The sequence below is a fragment of the Gobio gobio genome (assembly GCF_949357685.1).
Source record: "Gobio gobio genome assembly, chromosome: 18".
Classification (NCBI taxonomy): domain Eukaryota; kingdom Metazoa; phylum Chordata; class Actinopteri; order Cypriniformes; family Gobionidae; genus Gobio; species Gobio gobio.
The window spans coordinates 33,398,464-33,421,801 of NC_137111.1; the positions used below are offsets into that span (position 1 = coordinate 33,398,464).

The following is a 23,338-nucleotide window of genomic DNA, read 5'->3' on the forward strand; positions in this document are numbered from 1 at the left end:
TTTGTACAGTAAATATTTTCTACTAAGGTGGAATTTTTTAAAACATTTGAAGGAAACGGTTCACTTTCAGCAGTTATTGTCTATGGGGCAGATTTCTGTTTGTTGTACATCAGATACAGATAAATTGACACAGTAGGCCTACATTACATTTATTTGAATGCATTAATGAGAGTGATGGTGTGTGTGAATTACTCATACTGTCTCTATTCATTATGAAGCTGTGGTTTGTATACTTCAAAGGTATTAAAATATATGCTATAACGGTTGAGTTTCTAAGCTACTTTAGTGACTTTACTTTACTTTAGTATTCATGTAAACAAAGTCAGTTATGCTTTAAGTGAACGAAATCATTTGGGGAAAGACTTTTTTTTTTTTGGGAAAAGATTTTACACACTTAAACCAATATCGTATCACATATCGAATATCGCATTATTTAACAAGGATATCGCATTTTTCTTCAATATCGCACAGCCCTACCTCACAACCAGAAACACACTTCTTTAGTGACATTGTTGATTTCGTGGTCTAAAAACAAAATGACAGCGCTGCCGACGGCTTCAGTAACCCTAACAAAGCCTGCTCTTGCTCTTGCTCTGGTTGATGTGCGCACGCGCTCATCCGGGAGAAGTTCCCATACAAGCAAATCCGCCCTTTTTGACATCATACAGGGCCATACTCGGAAAAAAACATTCCGAAACTTGTTCGAATGCTGAAGGAGTGTATTTGGCACCGAAATACTCTGTCATACGTCCAACTCATTTTTTATTTTATTTTGTTTGTTTAGCTTGAGGTTCCAACTCTTTAACAGTGTAAATAAGTCAGAATGCATGAAATAGCATTAGATCCACCCTTTAATACAAGCCTATACAAGGAAATACCTAATTGGCTCTTGTCATGCAACTATTTCCATCACCTTCACGAAAACTTGCAATTTCATTTTAGTACTCTAAAAACAAGTCAATTCTTTTTAGATCAATCAACCCCAAAGCTATTTTTTCTTCTCAACTGAATTACGGCCTCATACTGCCACCTGCTGCTACAAACCATTGGATGGAAATGACTGAACAAATGGCTCTAGAGTCTTTGTTGGTCTGAATTGAAGCACACCCTGAGGTGCAGCCACACATTTCTGTGTAAAAGATTAAGATATAGGCTGTTTTGGTTTTTACATTTTTAAGTAAATGCATAACATTTATAAAAAGTACCATATGGAACATGCTATCATAGATATGTTCCATGCTAGCATGATATTATTTGCATACAACATGGAAAATCATTCAGGAGGACCATGGTAAATCAAAGTATTATGGCATCTAAAATATAACAGGGTATATTGATTTCAAAATTTCTGCTAAATTGCAATTTTTTCTGATGATTTTTGCTGCCCTCTGCTGATGCTTGCTATTCTATTGTTACATTCCCATGCAAGTCATGGCACTGCTGGTTGGGCCCACATTCAAATAAGGAAATAGTTTTTCCTTTTTCCTACACCCCATGTCAGTTTGCGCGAATTATAAACAATCAGTGAAATGTTCACTCTATGAAGTAATACACTTTTAAAAAAATCCTTGGCACAATGAGATGACATTATTCATTATTACTCACCGTTCAATCATCGAACATTAAAAGGACATTTAAAAGTGTAAAAGCATCAACAAAGTACTTTCAACGGTCCATGAATAACCCCAAAAGTGTGACTCTTTCCCCAGTAATATTAAGGAGGTGCTGTGTAACATACGTTGCCTTAATCAAAAATGTTCAGTAACTTTAGCATTGTGTGATAATATTTCAAAGTTCCGTCTTTTCGACAGGTATTTACCTGCTTTAGAATAAAATCAAATTAAATAAAAACAACAGTAGTTAGACCAAACCAAACTAAAATAAACATAAAAAGTAAATATAAACAATAAAGACTGCAATATGATTAGAATTGAAAAAGGAGACAATTGCATTTGAAAGCATATCCGTGTGAAAACAAACTTTGGGGAGAAAAGTGATAGATTCTTCATGTTTTCCAGTGAATTATTAATGGGATATATTGTAAATGAAATCGGGACAGTAGATATGTTGTCTTTTTTCGTACTGTTACAGCTGAATGCAAAAGGAAAATATATACAGGAAATAGATATTTTTGTGTGCATGTCATATTAAAATACCTAGTATTATGTTATTCTCATGACGTTTGAAAATAAATCATGAAGAAAGGCTCATTACAGCTCATTCAGTCAAACTGACAAATAATGAATTGTTTTTAGTGCAATTTTTTTTTTTAGTTTCAGTCTTTTTCCCCAAAAAATAATTCAGAATGCAGTAGGTTCGTCAGGAAATAGGTGAAATATTATTGTTGTCTCTATTATTGAACATCTGCTTTCATTATGCTGGTTTGAAGCTAAATAATTAAATGTAAACCCTCTCATTGTAGTTATAACAACATTTTCATTTGTCATCCATTGTAATTTTATTTAGATGTGATTTTCCTTTTGCAATAATATTTTATTACTGCCAATTAACATTCACAGATACATTTCACAGGTCCATGACGAGATTTAGGGAGTTCACCGGAAATGAATTTTCTATCATAATTTTACATAAAGGCTGTTCGACTAAAACATAAAAAATAAAATTTTAAAGCTACACTATGTAACTTTAAATTAACAATTTAAAGCTGCAGTCCGTAACTTTTTGCGCTCTAGTGGTTAATAAACAGAACTGCATGTATCTTGCGGAAGAACATTGCAGCCGGGGCTACTTCTCTCTGTTTATGTCTATGGCGAATCACGCAGGAACTGTGCTCATCCGCAGCGGTTCCTACCATACCGGTCTGAAATAGTCCCAATATAAACACTTTTTATAAGTTTACCATAATGATACAGGGTAAGACAAAAACACGATTTGGAAAATGGATTCATGTTGTATTCTCATTATATCATTTTTGTAAATCTTGAACACAAAAAAAGTTACGGACAGCAGCTTTAAATAATGAATGAGTACATAAAAAAAAACTGAACCATGTTATTACCTTGCCCTAAATCAATATAGCAAGCCTATAATAATTATTTCTTATTTAGAGCTTTTGTTGGGACAGATTTTCTAGTAAACTGCATACTTCCGTCCATGAGTTTACATCATATCAGAGTCAGCACAACTCGTAATTACCAAAACAATGTTCCTCCCCGAGTAACTTGTAGTTTTATGCTTCAACAGCTAGAGGGCAAAAATTACATAGTGTAGCTTTAATAATCATTCAAAGAATATGGAAGTCCACACCACAACTATAATGATAATGACACTGAGGAACAATGGTGAACTTAATTTCACCAAGTAGAACATGTTCCTGGATCAACATCCTTGTTGATCCTGGAACAACGTTTCAATCAACCAATCATATTTGAGAGTTAATCCCAAGTTAGTCACCTAACTTGTCTAATATGTCATCCTAGTCACCTATCATTTCCCTCTGATTTTAGGCATAAATTGTGGGTAGGATTAGGACTATGTTAGACAGAAATGTTTTTCCTAGGATCAACAAAAGATTTGGTGTGTGAACGCATTATTGTTCTCTGTGTGATCAGTCCTTTACCCTCTTTCAGTTTCACTGTCTTTTTTGCGTGGTTCAATCTACACAGCCATCCCTGGATGGCTTGAGGGTGAGTAAACCATGGGCTAATTTTCATTTTTGGGTGAACTATCCCTTTAAATGATGAAGAAATGCATTTTTTTTGTGTGAACTGTCCCTTTAAATGAGTCTCCCCCACTGAGACAGCCCTGCTAATATCTTGATAAATAGCTGCCTGATCCCCTGAGCCACAGATCCCAGTGTTCAAATTTCACGTTTGCTCTGCAATAATACCCAAAGATGAAGGGGTAGAACTGCAATGCAAAGCGCAGAGTGTTGTGTGTCAGTCTCAGCGTCTTCCTCTGTCTAATTGTCAACTGATGAGCTTTGAGCAGCTTTAGGATTTAGAGTGTATTATGAGGAGGGAGGGAAGGAGGGAGAGGCAGCAAGAATACTGCCAGAGAGCCGAGGACCGGGGTAGGGAGGATTGCATCGGCGAAAGAGACGCACTAAAATAATAGGGCATGTGAATTAGCCAAAGTGGATGCAGCGTCACTGAGAGGCGCAGAGTGAAAGTGAGGGAGTGAATGACAGCGAGGGACCGAAGGAATACGCATGTGTGATCAGCACAAACGGGAAGGGTGAGGAGCAGAGGAGAGGCTAGGCTGCTTTACTGACTTAAGGCATTCTCAGGGCTGGAGACGTCCATCCTGCCTTGAGGAGGGCTGCCTCTCTAACCACACGCTGCTGAGACACGCACGGAGGCTCGGAGGGAGATTCAGAGGACCCGTGGTCATGGCAGACATAGGTGAGTGATTCAAATCTCTTCTCTGTAAATCCTATTTGTGATTCTGCTGCAAGTTTTTAACCATAATACGAGGTATAACTTTAAACACGTACACCTTCTGCCTTTAAAGGTCACACTTTCTTAGGTTGGGAGCAATTGAATTGTAATTAACCCTCCAGGTGAGCTGAACCCCATTGTCTGAGAGGTGTATCCTTAGCGGGGTAGGTGTTAAAATAAGGGCATGCTGGGAGCCAGACACCCAGAGTTAATGAGAGCCCCAGGGTATCCTCAACCCCGCCCAGCTTTCATACGCACTGCTGCTTTCCATCCCTGCCCTTTACACCTATAATGGAGAGTGCTGATATCGCAGGACATATCTATTGTGCCTATGAATGGATCACAGGGAGTTTGGGGAAAGGAAAGGTATGATAGCCCTCCTCTATGTCTATTTTCACTCTGCTTACCAGGGATTATCAGGGTGATTACTTACAGAAGAGATGCAGAATTGTCTCTCGCTCTCTCTTTCTGGCTCTTTTTGCTTCCTGTGATAATCAAAGTGTGCGATTGCAGATATTGTTTGACCTTTAATGTATTATAGTGGTATGCTGTATAATATGCGTGCACATTTATACATACAATTGTTTATGGAGTGAAGAATGTCACAGCAGATTAATCACATTGACATGTTTGTCCACATTTGATCTTTGAAGTCATGAAATGAAAATGAAAATAGACCATTTATTCATTCATTTAATGGAACATTGCTGTGTATTTTATTTAAATTTAAGTTTATCCATACGTATAATTTTGCAAAATTATGATTCATGCTCAATATTTAATTTAGCAAATTACATTTAATCTGGAAGATACAGATTATTTATTACAAATTAATGTAACAGTGTATTACATTTTTTTTATTTCTAAAGATTACATTTAAGTGAGTAATGGTAATCTAAATGATGCATGTGAGCATGCACAAATAAATAACCAAAATCAACTTAATAACATATAATTTTGTATGATAATGTACATGGGAAATTCGATGAATGCATGGATAATCTCAACTATATCTATATAACTCGGATGGTTATGAATCGTCATGAAAAAGGTCTCAGAGACACTATTATATCTGCTTGTTATTTTGAAATGTTGTGCAGTGGTGTTTGTGATGTGGAGACACTCATGATTGTGTTTCAGAATCTCTCAGCGAGGCCCTGAAAGCCATCACTGTGAGTACAGAGCTGGTGGAGGAGGAGCTGAAGCCTCATCTGGATGTTCTGCTTACCCTCCTATTAGAGAAGAGTGAGTTTACACCCATGTGCTTATTAACTGCCCCTCAATCTATTTATAAATCTCTGTGTATCTGTCAGCCCATCAATTCATAAATCCGTCTTTTCATCCATTTCTATATGTATATCTATTGCAACATCCAATCCTGGTGCCATGATCCATACGAGAGCCTGTAAAAAGCCATGATTGCATATGAAAGTGACGTGTGTTGTTGCCAGATGCCCTACTGAGTGAGGGCATCATTTAGCATCACACTCATTACACACTCATCCTACTGTGAGCTGCTATTTGCCTCTGCTTCCTTGAAGTAGTATGTGTGTATGTGAGTGTGTAGTAAGACAATCCAATGTAGGGGGCAGCAGTGGGTCAGCTTATCTTCCTTCTAGCAGATTTGGGGCACAAGTAGGAGACAAGTAATCCGCATTTACATTTGAGAGAGGGAAGGCGAAGGAGAGAAAGGGTTAATCTCATTAATTCTTTTCTCCTCTTCACTCCCCATCTTCTGCTCATTCTCACAAATTAGTTTGCACCAGCTGGCCCTTCTTGGCACATTTCTTGTGCTTTCGGATTGCAAATGTTAAAATCTAAAAATGGAAAAGCAGCCCCCGCAAAAGAACACGAGATGTTACCATAGCAGCTAGGCTTCCTCTGACAGCTTGACCTGCCACTGTGGCTCTTGTGGATATATATATATTTTTTTTTGTTGTTGTTGTTGAGGAGAACATACTTTAACGGCAGATTTCCTCTTACTAGCATCTCTGTCTCCGGGGCAGATCCTTGTCAACTACTGTGAATTTGAACGGATTACTCAGCTTCACTGTCAGAGCATCTCTGAAGTGCAGAGAGCAAAACCTGAGGGAGGAGATAAAAGAAAAAGTGAAGCAACAGGAAGAAAGTGTGGTTTGACATCAGTGAAAAATAGGGAAGCTTTGTTAAAACATTCAGTTGGAAAAAACGGTAGGCACCAGGCACATGGTCCAAAAAGGTTGTACCTATTCTCTTAATGAGTCATGGGTGTGTTTTGGGCTTAACATGCAATAAACCAATCAGAGTCTCATCTCCCATTCCCTTTAAAAGCCAGTTGCGCTTGCACCTTGGCGGAATTTGCGAGCGGAAAGACTAAACGCTTCTCCAAAGAGGAATCCTTTTATTTTGTATATGTTTGTGTGCTGCTGTGCGTCCCTGTGTGTGTAATAAGCAGAGTGTACGAGCCTATAGGTGCATATTACTAACGCACCCTTTAAATAACACAAAAAATACTGCGCTATTGACTAGGTTTTATGACCTGTTTTTTGTTGGTCAATGGCGCAGTCGTTGTCAGTTGCCTCGAAATAGCAACATGCCAACAATGCTGAACAACCTCATTTTCAGACCAGCATGCCCATGGGTGAACAGATGGGACAACAGGTGCATTTGCTATTTAAACAATGTGGCGCTGGTCGTGGAAATAACTGCGTAGGGCTGAAACTAGCAACAAACACTTGCGTCGTATTGCGCCGTGTGTATGATAGGGCCCATATTATTATTATTGATCTAAATAAACACATTTTATATCAGTTTGTGTGTATTAGACATTATATAGACATTACAAACATGCAAAGAAAATAATCTAATATATTTCTATCTCCAGAGAAAGGAACAGCAGAAAAAATAGTGTCCAGTGGTGTTCTGCCCATTCTGGCTCAAGTCCTGAGGAAGAGGAGTCCCCTCACCTCTCAGGTCACCTTACTGGTGGCAGAGATGGCCAGAGAAGGTAAATGAGATTTATATTACAGTCTGTTACTTACATGGGTGTTTCATCAACTTTAGCCATTTAGCCATCACATTCTTAACCCCCCCCCCCCCCTTCATTTATTATTACTTTTCAAATGCTATATTCTATATTCATAGACTATATTCATATTCTATATTCATAGACTTATTTGATCAAATAAGGTTTAGTTTGATAACATTAGTTAACATGAACAAATGATAAACAATACTTCTACAGCGTTTATTAATCTTAGTTGATAGACCTGATTAGCTTAGACTCATTATTAAACGGACTTCTATCATTAAAATATTATTATTACATTAAAAACTATGATAATCTAAACAAAGTGTAAAATAAACATAAACCATTTCAATATTCATTGTGTGAAATTGATATAAATAATGAGGTACAATTTTTTTTCTTAGTTGTGATGTCATTTTACACAACAATGAACTATTTTGACCCTAATAAGTTTTTTGTAAAAGTGAAGTCATTCAGTAGCTTAAGTTGAAATATACTATGAATATTGTTGACTTTGTGATGAATTGCTTATGTTCCTCATTTGTAAGACGCTTGGATAAAAGCGTCTGCTAAATGAATAAATGTAAATGTAAACATTTTATATGTGAAACTAAAAGAAATCAAGGAAAATATCACTTAACAGAATATTTTTACTGTCTCATTTCTCACAAAGCCTTAATTTTTTTAAAAATATTGTGTAATTGCGTACATAAATTGCTAACTATGAAATTAGATTGAGTAAGATAAAGGAGTCTGTCATTTTATTACAAAAAAAGTTCAGAGGGCCAAAGTTCCTGTAGTTGATGAAACCACATATTTGTCCATCCATGTATGAACCAAGTGTCCTCACAATGAAAATAAAACTTCAACCTAAGTTATATAAACAGCTTGATAGAAGGACTAATGTCTAATTTCACGTGTACACTCTTAAAAATAAAGGTTCTTTATTAGCATCAGTGGTTCCATGAAGAACCTTTAACATCCATGGAACCTGTATATTGGACAAAACGTTCTTTATATTGGAAAAAAAGTTCTTCAAATTTTTCTTCACTAAGAAAAAAAAAGGTTCTTCTAAGAACTGTTCACTGTTCCCAAAATGTTTCTACTACAACAAAGTATTTGTAATGGGTAAGATTAGGGTAATCTTTATGTTACTAATTATGCAATTATGTAAGTAATTATATTAAGCTTAATAGAAAAAGAAGTTTAATAGAAAGCAATTTGAGGTTACCACCATTATGTAAAACATGATGTTTGTGCATTTGTGTGTGTGTTAGCTTCTGTGAGGGATCACTGTATTGAAGCAGGTCTGGTGACCGTATTAATGCCTTTACTGAAAAGCACAGACCAGGACCAGCTGCTGCACACAGGCCGTGCAATTGGACGGATCTGCTTTGAAAATGGTGAGTGAAACTGTTCCTGCAAGTCTCTGAATTAACAGTTGACAGTTTGAAGTTAGGGCTGCTTGGTGTGCGTTCGAGAAGCTCCTTGTCTTGATGTGTTGGTCCCACAGTTGGTCCCACAGATCCATTCAGCTTCTTTGCTTTGGTTCTAACACAATTGTCATTCTTACCATAGAGTTTCATTCGAATAATAAATGCCAGGATCTTGATTCTGTGCGTCCTTCAACTTCTTAACCTGTAGTTATCCTGGTATTAAGGTTCAGTGATCCGCATCTGGTATAAAGATGTGGAGCAATTCTTTGATCCTTTCTAAGTCCTTGGATTGACTTTCTCTTTTGTCAACATCTCCTGGCCTAGTTTTCTCTGCCTTTGTGCTGAAATGAAAGTTTCTTCTAAAGCACCAGAACTTTTGTCCAGGTCTATGTTGAATTTTTCCTCAGGTTGGTTATGCAGTTTGTGATTAGTCAAAAAGTAAAAACTTCCTAGCTAACAAGATGCTTTAAATACAATTGGTGCATCCCAATTCGCATACTATCCGTCCTAAATAGTATTCGTAAATAGAATTAGTATGTCCCAAATCGTAGTAAGTTGAAATAAGTATTCCAAAGGTGCCTGGATGGTTTACTATTTCCAGTTAGAATTCGAAATGCAGATCCGTGCACACTCTGATGGCTAATATTGTTCAACCCATTGCAAGTCCAACGAGGGTTCGATTATAACTACAAACACTGATAAAAAGTTTTAAAAAACTACAAACATGACAGATGTGTGAGTCAGACGGTTAAGTAGATAGGTTTAGATAAAGGGCTTTGAGTGAATAATTATCAGTATCTAACCTGACTAAAATATATTTATTCAGTGTTATCCACATTATATTTCATTTGCAACAGTATTGAGAACTTTTCTATTGATACGTTTGGCCATCAACTTTTAAACACATCATCATATTCAAATTGCAAACACATGAGAGGAGTCTCCGCATGAAATACCCACGACTGGCAGATCAACGTGCAACTACAATTCTCTCCGATACGGTAGGACATTTCAATTAAATTGAATGTGGAAGGTTTTAACTGTGACAAGATGATTGAGAGGGCAGTTTAAAACGGTGTGACAGGATGCATGTAACTAAGTGACAGAGCCGTTAAAGATGACGAAGTAGTATGTAAGCTTGCCTACTATTCTGCTACACACTCAAAAGTATGTACTTTTTCTTCGCAAAAAGAGTACATCCTTTTAGGACGTAGTATAAGTAGGCAAATTGGGACGCAGCAAATTATTATTCTGCTCTTGTTTTGTTGAGGCTTGGTTTGTGACAACCTGTTCATGCTGAGCATTCATGGCACACATTCAGAATAAAATAAATCACCATTCATTCTCTGTGCTCTTCTCTCCATGATTATTCTCACATCTTCTATAGCTCTCAATGCCCATCCCTCTCTTGGCTGTCTCTCCCTGTGCGCCCACTCACCCATCCGCCCCATGTCTCTCTCTCTCAGCTGCTCAGCAGACGCAGCTGGTGGAGAATGGAGTAATCCCTAGGCTGGTGGCCATAATGCAGCAGTATCCTGAGAATGACCCGCTGGTAAATGTCTGCCTGCTGGCACTCTGCAACCTTGCTGATGTGGGTAAGACAAAAATAGAGAGTTGGGAAGCTCTAAAATCATATATCATAAAAACACTGGCTGACTGAACATGGGCACACTTAGTAGGGATACACCTTTTTAATTTTTTTATTTTGGCAATACTGTTGTTTTTTTATTTATTTATTTTCATAACCATTAGACTACATGGCCTAAAATGTTATATTATATTATTTATCTATTTATCATTTTTTTGTGGTTATTATTATTATTATTATTATTATTATTATTATTATTATTATTATTATTATTATTATTATTATTATATTTGCATAACCAATAAATGACCGATGTTTACATTCTATATTATTTTTTCTGAATAAATTAAAAATCTTTAAAAAACTTAAAAACAAGTGAATTTAAGCATCACAACACAATGATATACCGTATGAAACATGGATATTCATTTTAAGATTTTCTAAAGTGTTATAAAAAATTTTATATTTATTAATATTAACTTTAAGTGAGTGTTAGATGAGGGCAAAGTTAATTTAAAGTGAAAATGAACATGCCAATATGCTACCAAATTCAAAAGCATATTTAATAGCCATCCCATTCTCAGCTTTTCTTATTTACAGAAACTTTCAGGTATTTTTTTCTCATAATATCTCTAATCTTTATAAGAGCTAGTGATTAATTCTGAGGTATGTCACTGTGTTCAGATGCTGCTCGAGAGGCTCTGGTAGAAGTGGGTGTGGCGGAGGTTTTGACCTATCAGTTGAAGCGGGCACCGGACGCTGAACGCCGGCATCTCATACTAGAGGTTCTTGGGTCACTGGGAGAGAGTGGTGAGCTGCATATTCAAACCATGTCCATACGTGAGCCTGGATTGTACAAAACATTAATGCTTACTTTAGTTGAAATATTAAATGTCCTGCGCTTCAGTCACTGTGTCTAGAAGTAAACTGTAAATGTACTTGTGCGTGTCCTTGCAAATCCCTGTGTGATTGCATGTTCATGACTCTTAGATGCTCTGAAACTGCAGTTTGTGGAAGCAGGCGTGCCTGAGGCTCTCTCTGAAATGATTCGAACTCTCCAGGGTGGCTCTGACACACATGACCTCTGCAGCATCAAAGTGGCTTCAAACCTCATAGTGTCCCACCTATTGGGAGGTATGGCTTTCCATTACTTCACCACCAGGGTTGTTATCATTAACTAATTATTATTAACTAGCTAATTTAGTTCAAATTTTGTTTGTTGAATTAAAGCTGATATAAAATAAAACGTAAATATTTGATGAAAAACTAGAAAATGAGGGGCCAGATTTACTAAACAGGGAAAATTAGCTTGAGAGCGCAATTACAAAAAAGCGCAGATGGAAGTGGAAAGTTCTGCGTGTGATCTACTGACGGCACCCCGCCCACATTAAAGAACACAGACGCACCCGGATCATTTCCATAATGACCAATGGCGCAAACACCAGTAAATTGACGAGCGCAAACCTTAGTAAATCACCTTTCATGATTAATTTAGAATGAAAAATTGAATTAACCATGGCATAGTTGAATAACACGAGAGTTTAGTACATGGACATCACATACAGTGAGTCTCAAACACCATTGCTTCCTCCTTCATATGTAAATCTCGTTTGTGAAAAACACCACAGAAAAATAGGCGAATCTCAACATAACACCGACTGTTGCGCAACAGTCTGGATCATTAATATGTACGCCCCCAACATTTGCATATGCCAGCAAATGTTCAAGGCCAAGCGCAACTGCACAGCCGAATCATCGGGAGTTGCGGATCTGCAGGTATTGTGAAGAAACAAGCGTGACTCGAGGATAGTGAAAATGGCAGATCATGGAAATAAATGTTACGTTCCAGGCTGTGCAGGGGACGTGAGGACTTTTCATACCCTTCCCACAGAACAAAACTGTCAACAAGCATGGTTGATGTTTATCTATAACCGGATACCGCGACAATTTAATCAAGAGTTGTTCGTTTACTCGGCCTATTTCACCACAGACAGTTTTTCTAACCAGGCTGGGACAATATCAAGCAGGCTTCGCTCAGCGTCTGATATATATTCCCGCAAGCAGTAAGTAGTGATTTTATCCACTTATTGACTGTCTAAACAATTTCTGATTAAACTGAAAGTTTCTTAGTGAGACAACATTAACGATAATATCCCCTGTGTTGTCTAGATCCAACGCAAGATGCTAGTACAGTAACAATAGGAAACTCCCAGTAGCATACATAACAGTTTGACAAATGTCAAATGACAAAGGTTAATATTATTTCCTGCCAGTGTTGTCATTATAAATCTACAAAATACAACAGTAGATACATATGGCAATCCCTTTGGTCGGATATAATTATAATTTAGCCTATATGTCATCAACAACACATAACTCAGGAGCTAACTATGTTAGTTTAGATGCTTATAGCTCACTCGATCCTTCTATCTAAAGTCTCCTTCTCCACCACTTAAGTTGAAGCGATAGTCATTTAACAAGGCATCTAGTCAATTTCTTAAAACAAAAAACTTTACGGTACAAACAACATATTTACGCGCTACCCAGTTCGCTGTTTAGAGTTTGTGATTCAAAGTAAGGAAGCTATTATTGTAAAATCATACGGTGACGCATTGCAATAATTAAAATATTTTCACAATGCTAAAAACAAAGTTGTGACTGCTGACGTTATGCATTAACGTGTAAAGTCAATGTTATATGCTAGTTCACATGTAGGCTGAAGTTATAGTACTGCTGACGTTGCGTTTTGCAGGTTCTTACTGAAAATAAAGACTAAACTTACCACTCAGAACTTACCACTCAGTCCATTTCCAATCTCAAAACAATTGGTTGTTCCTCAAAATCTGCATCTTCGTCAGAAACAGGATCAAACATATAAGGTTGGATGCATAATCTCTCCATTGTCATGATGGACAGTATAGATGTGTTTGCTACTACTGAAATGAGCCGTGCAGTGAAACAGCCAATCAGAGCAGAACTCCACATTAATATTCATGACCCTTCCAAATAAGGCAAAAACAGACCATTTCATTCTAGAGACAATTTCTAGGGTTGTAAATGGACCTGTAAAACAGTATCTGGACAATTTTTGCCCTTAAATAAGTCACATACCCTCTATGTAGAAATCAGAGAACAATTTAAAATATTGTTTCAACTCATTCTAGGGCACCTTTAAGTACTCTTCTCCCATAAATTTTGTGTCTGAAAGGGAAACTACAACAAATACATATGCAATAAGGTCAGCTGCAAAAAAAACAAACCTGTCCACGCCTTTTCACTGCTTATTTTTCACTTCTTTAGTAAATCCTGACAGTAGTTTTTTAATGCCAAAAGAGGGTTTGCACAAGCTGTTAGTAAATCCGGCCCTAGAAATGTTAAAACAACATTACTAAAAATAAACTGAAACATAAACTGAATATAAAAATAAAAGCTCATTAAAAATATTAATACAAAAATTGCAATAGTATATAAATACTACTTACTACCTCTAACTTCATATCACTTCATATATTAGTTTTAATCCACTTTTAAACTATCACCAGTAACAGAGTGTCAGTACTATACTAACAGTACTATTGTTTTATTTTATATAGCTTCCTTTATTTACCAAAATGGATGGATGACTGATCCATTTAATTCAGCATCCTTTATTTAATTTAGGCCTTTTCTAGCATCTGCCTTCCATTACAGATGAATCAATGCAGAAGTGTTTTGGGGAAGGGACAGGGATGGTGTATCAGGATGTTCTCTCCTGGCTGCAGTCATCAAACACTGAGCTGCAGCTATCAGGAGCTCTGGCCATTGCTAACTTTGCCAGAAATGGTGAGGAGATGAATACAGATTGTTTTTTTTAGTGAATGTTTTGTCTGAATCACTCCAACTTTCTCAAGTATATCAGATTTATAAGAATAGTGTCCACTCTTTTTTGCTCTTAGACAGCAACTGTGTGAAGATGTTGGAATTAGGAGTTGTTCCTCATATTCTGGACCTGTTGGAGCAACATGTAGCAGAGGGAGATGTATCTGTGCAGCACGCTGGCCTCAGTGCACTTAGAAATCTCGCCATTCCAGGTTATTCGGTTCTGTTCTTTTCCATATAGTTCAATATAATCAAGCTGCCTTCTGTAAATACAGTATATGAGAATCATTTTTGAGTTTCCTGAAAAGACCAGCATGGCTGAAGAGCAGTGTGTATGGGACACTGATCTCGAGCAATAAAACGTTCCAGTTTTTTTCCTATTTATATTCTGAAGGTTATTATGTATATATCTTTTGCCTGATTTATATAATATTTTATTTTTAAAAACATGGTGACATTTTTTCTGGGCATTAACAGTATGTCAACAATATGAAACAATTTTGAACCTGGCTTTATCTAATGCTCAGACTTTTGTTCTGTAAATGTATGCAAATAAGTGCATATTTAAATAGATAATAGATAAGGAATTTGCATATTTAAACATAGGATTTTAGAATACTTTTAATACAAAAGAATTGGCATAATTTACTGTGATTAATCAACCTGGGAATTATGTCTTGCCATAACCAGCTGCCACAATCAGTCTAAGTTTCAGCTTTGTTCTGTAATTTTGCTCCCTCTATTTCACTGATGTAGCCTCCAATAAGGTGCGTATGTTGGAGGATGGAGTCACAGAAAGGATCAGGACCCTTCTGCGCTCTAACATGCCCCCAGTCCAGTTCAAACTACTGGGCACTTTGCGCATGATGGTGGACGGCCAAGGTAACGAGTGAAGAAAACTGCATATATGTGAATTTTTGGGTCACAGATTAAAGAGACTAGTTTGCAGTTTATCTAACAATAGTCAGAAACAAGGTTAAAACATTCATGTACTTTAAACTGTGTATGGTCCCAGCTAACAAAAATGTGTTTTAAAAATGTTTTGCTAACGTTGCTATTTAGTTATGAAAAGGTTATCTCTAAATGTTCTCTGAACGTTCAAAAAAACAGTTTGTTTTTACCCTCATAGGGTCTGAATACAATTTGACTCTTTAAAAAAATATATATATTACACAATTGCTCTCTAATGCAAGACCCTGTTTATAAAGGGGAATGAGTACCATATAAATGTTTTTATTTTATTTTTAATTCTTGGTTATGTGGGAAAATTCCATTTTATAATTCCAAACATTATTGGAACGTTACTTTTGAATGTTCTCCAAAATAACATTTAAATAAAGTTAAAAGTTTCCAAAAAAAAATGTCCATGTACGATGGACAAATAATGTATTTGTGCTAATGTTTTGAGAACATTATTAAAAAAAGGTCATGGGTTTGATTCCCAGGGAATGCATGAACTGATAAAATATATATTGAATGCAATGTCACTTTGGAGAAAAATGACACTTAAATGCATACAATGTAAAGACTGAATAAGTGTGTCAGTCCTGGTTGTAGTAAAAAAAAGTATATTAATTTGGCCATTGAAGAGGAGGACATGACAATAGACAGGTTGTAATTTTTAGACAAAAGCTTTGTTAAACTATACAATTACCTGCCAAATGACTATAATGGCTGATGAATTAACAATTCTCCTCGCAACTTTGAACTGTTTTTCAAATATAGGGAACATGGAGGCTGTAATTTCCAGCCCTTCAGTAAAGTGTGTTATTTTAGAGGGAGCCCTTAGACACCTCAGTATGCAGACAATAGGCCTGCAAGGGCTTTGACACACTTAATTACTGTCTGCACTCCAGTGATTTTTTTACGATTGACAAAAGTGACCTGAGTAACTAAATACAGAGGTAAACAAACCTTGAAGTGATTCCACAGTATCTCTTTTTAATTTGTAATTTCACATTAAATGTATCAACAGTTATTTTTGGCATGTTTTCTCTCTTCATTTTTACTGTACTCTCCACCCCACCCCCCTCTCGTAGAGGAAGCAGCTTCAGTTTTAGGGAAGGATGAAGCTCTGTTAACAAGAGTCATGGAGTGGTGCGAGGCTAAAGATCACGCTGGTGTCAGAGGCGAGGCCAATCGCCTTTTAGCAGCTCTCATAAGACACAGCCGAAACCCTGTGAGTTTTAGGCACACACAGTATGTCTAACTGTAGTCATTGGGGCTGTTTATCTAAAATATCACCCTTTCTTGTCTTTTTAAAGGAAGTCATCCAAACTGTCATTAAAGCAGATGGAGTCCAACATCTCATCTCAATGGCAACCAGTGAGCACGTCATCATGCAGAATGAGGCTTTAGTTGCTTTGGCCATTGCCTCTGCAATAGACATTGGTAAGACTATGGTTGTGTCCCAAATGACATACTATACACTTGTACTATGCACTATTCATACTAGTGTATCAATTTTAAGAGGTTGTTTTATCATTTAACATCGGAGTCTAATAGCCCCTCCGCTACAAATGGAAAGCTGCGACAGTTGAGTGCATGAAGTGTCCAACATACAACACTTCTACTGTTCTCGAATTCGCCCCTATACCCACATTAATTATTCCCTACAATACTCACTAATGTAGTCCACTCGAAGGAGTCAATGAAATCTAGTGCGCTGGAAGTACTGTGGACTCTGTAGACATTAATTAATTTGAATTAATTTGGTGCTGCGCTCACAGTGCATGTATTCTATAGCATTCCGTTGAGTGTACACGTTATTGAGGTGCATAATGGGATTGAATGAGTGCACTCGATAATGTCCACTATGATTTCGTAACCTCTACAAATGGCTGTCCCTTCAAATAGTGCACTATATAAGGGTAAAGGGGGTAATTTCAGACATAGCATTCATCAGGTATTTTTCTTTTGGAATTGTTAGTGTGGCAAAAAAGTTACTATTTATATCAAAACACGCTATTTATTTATACAATAAAAATGGCATACAATAGTACACAAATTGGGATGTACCTTATGTGTACCATAACAGTTTTAATAGAATATAGAACTTAAGAGTTGTTAGTTACGTTGCTTGATTCTGATCTGGCAGAACTTCCTGGTATTCCAAAAGTGCTAATATGTAGCCCGACAGTGTGACTTTTTGCTATTTTTAACACTTCACTCCTCTGTGTGTGTTTCAGTCTGTCAGTCTGTGTTAGCGGTGAGGTTTTTTTTAGTGACTCTTTCTGCAGAATTCATTGTTGCACAAGTAGGTGATGGCAGGTGACTGTCACAATGAGTCATTGAACCATTCATTTACTTGATTAGTTCAAAAACGCTTATTTATTCTGGACAGAAACATCACTACTGTGGCTGCATATGAAATTGCACACTCCCTGAGTAAGTACTTTTTTTGAATAAGTAATTGTAAGAATAAGTAAATGTGTAGTATGTAATGTAATCCGGACGTACTACATTTGTCATGTAGTCACTATCATGTGACCTACAGCGCCAGTTTCATTGCCATTCACAAATGTTCTCATGTGGCCTCATGGGAGTGTACAGTGCCCATTGAATGTGTACTTCAGAACCTTGTTGAAAGTAGTAGGTAATTCGGGTACTCTTTTCTTTCTCAGTTTTTCACCTAGAATATAGTTGGAAACTATACATTGGTATGCAGCCTGTGTGTCAATTATTGACAATTATTTATCAATAAAACAGTGCATGAATGATTAATAGATTCAAAACGAAAAATGTGACACATTTTTATTTTGACAGTTTTACTCAAATACTAACAGTTGGAAAAATCCAGTGATATCGTAATATTAGTGGTTTGGGCTCTGCTATTCTTTTAAATTTAGAATTATTTTTAAAATAGTTATCAACCTTGATGTGACCAGGACTTGACAGTTTTTAGGCCAATTCACACTGCACCAACAGACGGCAACAGACACTAAGGGTTTTATCGGATCAGTGCGTTAGCCCTGTTGGTGTCTGTTGGCTTTGGTCTCCTCTTGTTTGTGCCATTCCCACATGGAAAGAACCTATATGAGGATATATGCACCAGTGATGCGCGGGTCAATGTATAAACAACCCGCACCCGACCGACGTTTTCAACTAACCCGCCCGCAACTCGGACCGCAAAAAAAAAAGAAGAAAATATTGTACCCGACCCGCTTCCTGACCCGCATTTTTTAAAAGTAGTAAATGCTCATCGTAGCTCATTGGGCCATTGAGAAAATGTTTCAGGCCATGGCGTGGTGCTCAGAGGTGCAGCAGCGAGAGCAGGAAGTTCTTGAGGCGGCCCATCATTTTCCATTTCAGCTCCAGATGCATATTATTGATGAACGCGATGTTTATGTTTCGACCCGGCTTGAAGAATTCATCAGCCCACATTTGGAAAACATTTGGAAAAGTGTGAAAGCCCTTAGGAGCGCAAACTGTTATTTTTCTGAATGCTGTATGATATAGCCTAGTGTTATGTAATACAGGCTTGATTTATTCATTTATTTCGTTTAATTTTCTTAACAATTAAGATGCTGCATGTGTTTATCCAGTCTAATCGAAGTGTGCGTCTCTCCCCCGACTTTCCCAACAAAAATCCCGCCCCCTCTCAGAAAATACATAAAACTGACTTTAAATGCGTTTAAAAGTAGCCTATTAAAATGGTACAATGGCATTGCTCAGTTCAACGTTTTGGGAAATCGGGCATTTTGTCCCGCGTCAGCATTTATTCAAAAGTTAATAACGCTCAACATTCAAAAGGTAAATAAGGATTTATTGACGATCCGACCGACCGTGACCCGAATATCATTAAAAATATTTTTGGATGACTCGTAACCGCGGGTAACCGCGGGTGGCCGCGGGCACCGGCTCATTTTGGATCAACCCGCGCATCACTGATATGCACATATATGAAACCTATATGCAGTTTATATGCACAAATATTCTGCATATATACAGCATATATGATAATATATATGCTGCATATATGCGTATATATGCCACATATAGGCAAAATGGAGGTGCATATATGTGCATATACAGGCCATATAGGTCTCCTGTATTGCTTCTTTATATCCACATATAAGCTCTATACATACAAGATGTCTCCTATTTAGCTCATGGCAGGATCTGGTCATTTTGTAGCTCATATCTCACTTTGGCAACTGTCATACATAATATTATCTATTATCAATGCAATAACTAAGAACTAACTAAAAAAAATTATGCAAGAACTTATGTATGTGCAAACACGTGAAATTGGTATCACATGTAATTGGCAAGTTATGGATTTTAACTATGGCAATTAGGTGAGAGGAGATGGAAAGCTATAATGTCTACACGTTTTCCTGAAACATTTACAAGGTCGATTCTTTCTTGAATGAAGATAGTGGAAAAGAAGGAAATGTATAACAAAATGGTTTGTCGTTTTTTTTATTTTGTCAATCAAGCCTTTTTTCCAATTTCAAGTCACTTCCAGATTCCCATTACAGCTCATACACATCCAACCATTCACCGTTACATCCACCAAATGCAATGCAAAATGCAATGTTTTCTGTATTGTCTTAATGCAGTTTTTAGATGAATATGGCTGAAAGGTCATTACAGTCTAAATGTAGCAACAAAAAAAATGTACATAGGTGAACATATAGGTGCATATATACGTGCATATAGGTATATGTATGCACGTGTATATATGTACACATATATGTACACATATGTGCATATATGTACATATAATATAGGAAAACGGCCAATTTTGTCACATATATTAAAAACCTATATCAAAACCTATATTAAAACATATATGTTCATATAGATTATTTCCATGTGGGTTTGAACATGTTGAATCGCTGTTTGTCGGGTTGTGGGATGTCTGAGAAGTGATGTACTGTAATCAGGCGATTGTCCACGTTGGTCGGCGTCTTTCTTTGCAGTGTGAATTGGCCCTTTTGCTTGTAGGTTGGTCACTGAACTTTAGAATTATGTGGTGTCCTCATATATACCATCTCTAATCTAGTTATATGCATGCCACTTTCTCTTCTCTGCAGAGGCGGTCCAAGAACCTTTTCTGGATGCAGATCTCCTTCCCACATTGCAGAAGATGCTAGATGACCCTGTTGTAGCCGTGGAGGTCAAATTCAGTGCTTTAGGCCTCATCTGCAGCCTAGCCAATTCCAGTCAGTACCACAAAATTAACAAGAAGATGTGAATATTGATTAGATAGATAGACTCACCCCAATCTCATTAAAGATGTTTATGTCTTTCTTTCTTCAGTCGAAAAGAAATTTAGTTTTTTCGAGGAAAACATTCCAGGATTTTTCTCCAAATAATGTATTTCAATGGCAACCAAAAGGTTGAAGGTCCAAATTTATGCAGTTTCAAAGCGCTATAACATTATAAGATTGGGTATAACAACAGGCATATACAATTTGAAAGCCCTAGTTTTGAACAAAACTATATCTTCCTATTTACCTGTTCTCATCATTCGCCTTCTCTTTCTCTCTTACAGGCATGTTAAGGGAGCAGATAACATCTCTAAACCTGAGGGATACCCTGTCCAAACTGTCCACTCACACCAGCACAAAGCTGGCTAAGCAGGCCGACACGGTGATGGCTGTTCTTTCTGAAACTGCTTAGACTGGCACATCTTGCATAGTCATCCTTGTGGGGATATTTTCAGACAGTTCATCCCCATAAGGACAGTAAAACAAAAAAGTTTATCCATCTAGCTTGGCATATAGTCAGATCAAAGCAATATCAATTCACCCCAACCACTTCAGATAAAAGGTGGTGTGATTTCATCATCTAAAGTAGGAAGAAGTCAGTTTGGCCATGATAGATGTCATTTGTTGTCAGCTATCCCAGGGACAGGGACACTTTGGAGACAGACTATCCATCAGACATCAGTAATGAACCTGCTGCCCTCCTAAACAAGAAAATAGAGAAACAACTCATAAATTCATGAGGGGTGTTCAGTGGAAAATAACTTGGTAAATATCTGCAATCATATTCTCCATGGACTTCCATTGTATGAGCACTAGATCTAGCAAAGCAGCTGTATCTATCTATGAGCTTGCTGTCTATCCATGGAAATGAATTCATAACAAACATTTAATTTTATGTTGCATACCAATGTACTACACTGCTGTTAACATGAGTAGTGTTATACTTGTCTTGTGGTTTCATTTATCAGAGTATGTTAACTGCTGATCGATATTTCATCTTAAAGTTATAAAATGTGGAATGAAAAAAAAAATGGTTAGAAAATAGTATGTCTCGGGTTGTAACGTTTATTTTCATATCATAGCTGGCCTTACTACTTTAGTTTTCTTGTGTAGGGCTTTTTAATGCAGATTCTTTGATCATGTTGATCATTTATTCCTAGCTAGCCATGAGAACAAACCTGAATCTCCATATCATGAAAGCAATAGCCAGAAACATATCAAGAACAGTTCTTGAGCTTCCTAAGTCTAAATAAAAAAGCAATCGTCATCGATACCTCTAGCAGTGTTGTGTAAATGCTGTTGTTGTGTTTGCATCTTTGTATCCATGTCTTAAAAACTTTCCGTCAAGGTCAGACTTCAGACGATTGACAAAACAGAACAATTTAGTGACTACTGTGTCAGAGGAGACTGTGTCTATGAGTGTGCGTGTGGCCTGTATATTTCCCAGAGACAAATGGCCTGGGGGCAACATCAGACATTTCAGATTTAACAAGCTGAATATGTGAGGTTGCTGGGAAGTGGCCAATTAGTAGTAGTAGTAGTAGTAGTAGTAGTAGTAGTAGTAGTAGTAGTACTTTATTGATCCCAGTTGGGAAATTAAAGTGCGTTAGCAGCAATACATGAAGACAGTAAAAAGTACTCACAATACACATAAAAACTTACTATACACATATAATAAATAGACAGATATAGTAACCTAATTTCTAAAATAAAGAGTTAATGGTACTTCTGCACAGGGATGAATTGTAAAGTCTCACAGCAGTAGGCATAAATGACCTCCTGTAGCGTTCTCTGTTGCACCGTGGCTGGATCAGTCGGTTGCTGAATGTACTTCTCATTCCAGCAAGCATGTCGTGGAGGGGGTGTGAGGTATTGTTTGTAATGGTCAACAGCTTGGCCATTATTCTCCTCTCTGTAACAACCCCAAACAATTCCAGATCTAATTCAATGACACAGCCTGCCTTCTTAATAAGCTTATTCAGCCTTTTGGCATCTCCAGCTTTAATCCCCGTGCCCCAGCACACTACAGCGTAAAACAGGGCACCAGCAATGACAGACTGATAGAACATGTGAAGCATCTTGCTACACACATTGAAGGACCTGAGTCTTCTCAAGAAATAGAGTCTGCTCTGGCCCTTCTTGTAGATCGCTTCTGTGTTTTTTGTCCAGTCAAGTCTGTCATCTATATGGATCCCTAAATACCGATAGGAGTCCACTATCTCTACGTCGCTGCCGTGAATGGAAATAGGTGAGGGATGATCTTTCTTCCTTCTGAAATCGATTACCAGTTCTTTTGTTTTAGTTACATTTATTTGTAGATGGTTCACTCCACACCACTTCACAAAGTTGTTGATCAGTGCTCTATATTCCGTCTCTTGCCCACCCTCAATGCAACCAACCACAGCGGAGTCATCTGAAAATTTCTGGAGGTGACATAACTTTGAGTTGTAATTGAAGTCTGAGGTATATAGAGTAAATAGAAATGGAGACAGGACCGTTCCCTGAGGAGCACCCATGTTGCTCACCACCCGCTCAGACACACAGTTCTGCAGTCTCTGTGTGAAGGCTTAGAAGGCTTCATGCAGCGCTGAAGATCACCAGGCTTTTCACAGCTTGATAAATAGCACAAAATCCATCCGTCCTTCATAGATCCTGCGCTAATGGGTGTTGATTACATTTTTAAATAAATAGACTATTTTTGTGTGTAAAGTGTACGGTTTACCAGAACAGCTTGTTTCTGGCAATAAAGTGGAAATACAGCAGAGAATGCCTGGTTTTATTTATATAATGATGTTTAGACGTGAATCAACCATGAATATCTAAATAATGTA

At 37.3% G+C, this 23,338-nt stretch overlaps 1 protein-coding gene across 3 annotated transcripts; it reads left to right on the top strand.

The window, feature by feature from the left end:
• Positions 1-3,793: 3,793 nt before the first annotated feature.
• LOC307142007 (rap1 GTPase-GDP dissociation stimulator 1-B) lies at positions 3,794-23,272 on the top strand. 3 transcript variants are annotated; one of them, XR_013818408.1, is made up of 15 exons: positions 3,809-4,364; positions 5,541-5,645; positions 7,264-7,386; positions 8,685-8,810; positions 10,310-10,438; positions 11,116-11,241; positions 11,422-11,565; positions 14,122-14,253; positions 14,367-14,501; positions 15,046-15,171; positions 16,329-16,468; positions 16,554-16,680; positions 20,331-20,459; positions 20,792-22,035; positions 23,079-23,270. XR_013818408.1 is itself a non-coding variant. In XM_079842524.1 (14 exons), exons 1-14 carry the CDS (start codon positions 4,352-4,354, stop codon positions 20,917-20,919), a joined length of 1,683 nt encoding a protein of 560 aa, XP_079698650.1. In that variant the 5' UTR covers positions 3,794-4,351; the 3' UTR covers positions 20,920-23,270. The 3 variants fall into 3 exon arrangements, 1 of the variants encoding a protein (XP_079698650.1); XR_013818409.1 differs by having other exon boundaries at positions 4,160-4,364; positions 10,231-10,438; positions 23,079-23,272; XM_079842524.1 differs by having other exon boundaries at positions 3,794-4,364; positions 20,792-23,270.
• The last annotated feature ends 66 nt before the right edge of the window (positions 23,273-23,338 follow it).

Excerpts from the sequence above, each read along its gene's own strand:
- LOC307142007 (XM_079842524.1), top strand. Across the intron at positions 14,502-15,045 it reads TAGAAATCTCGCCATTCCAG|CCTCCAATAAGGTGCGTATG; the intron begins GTTATTCGGTTC and ends TCACTGATGTAG. Across the intron at positions 20,460-20,791 it reads CTGCAGCCTAGCCAATTCCA|GCATGTTAAGGGAGCAGATA; the intron begins GTCAGTACCACA and ends TCTCTCTTACAG.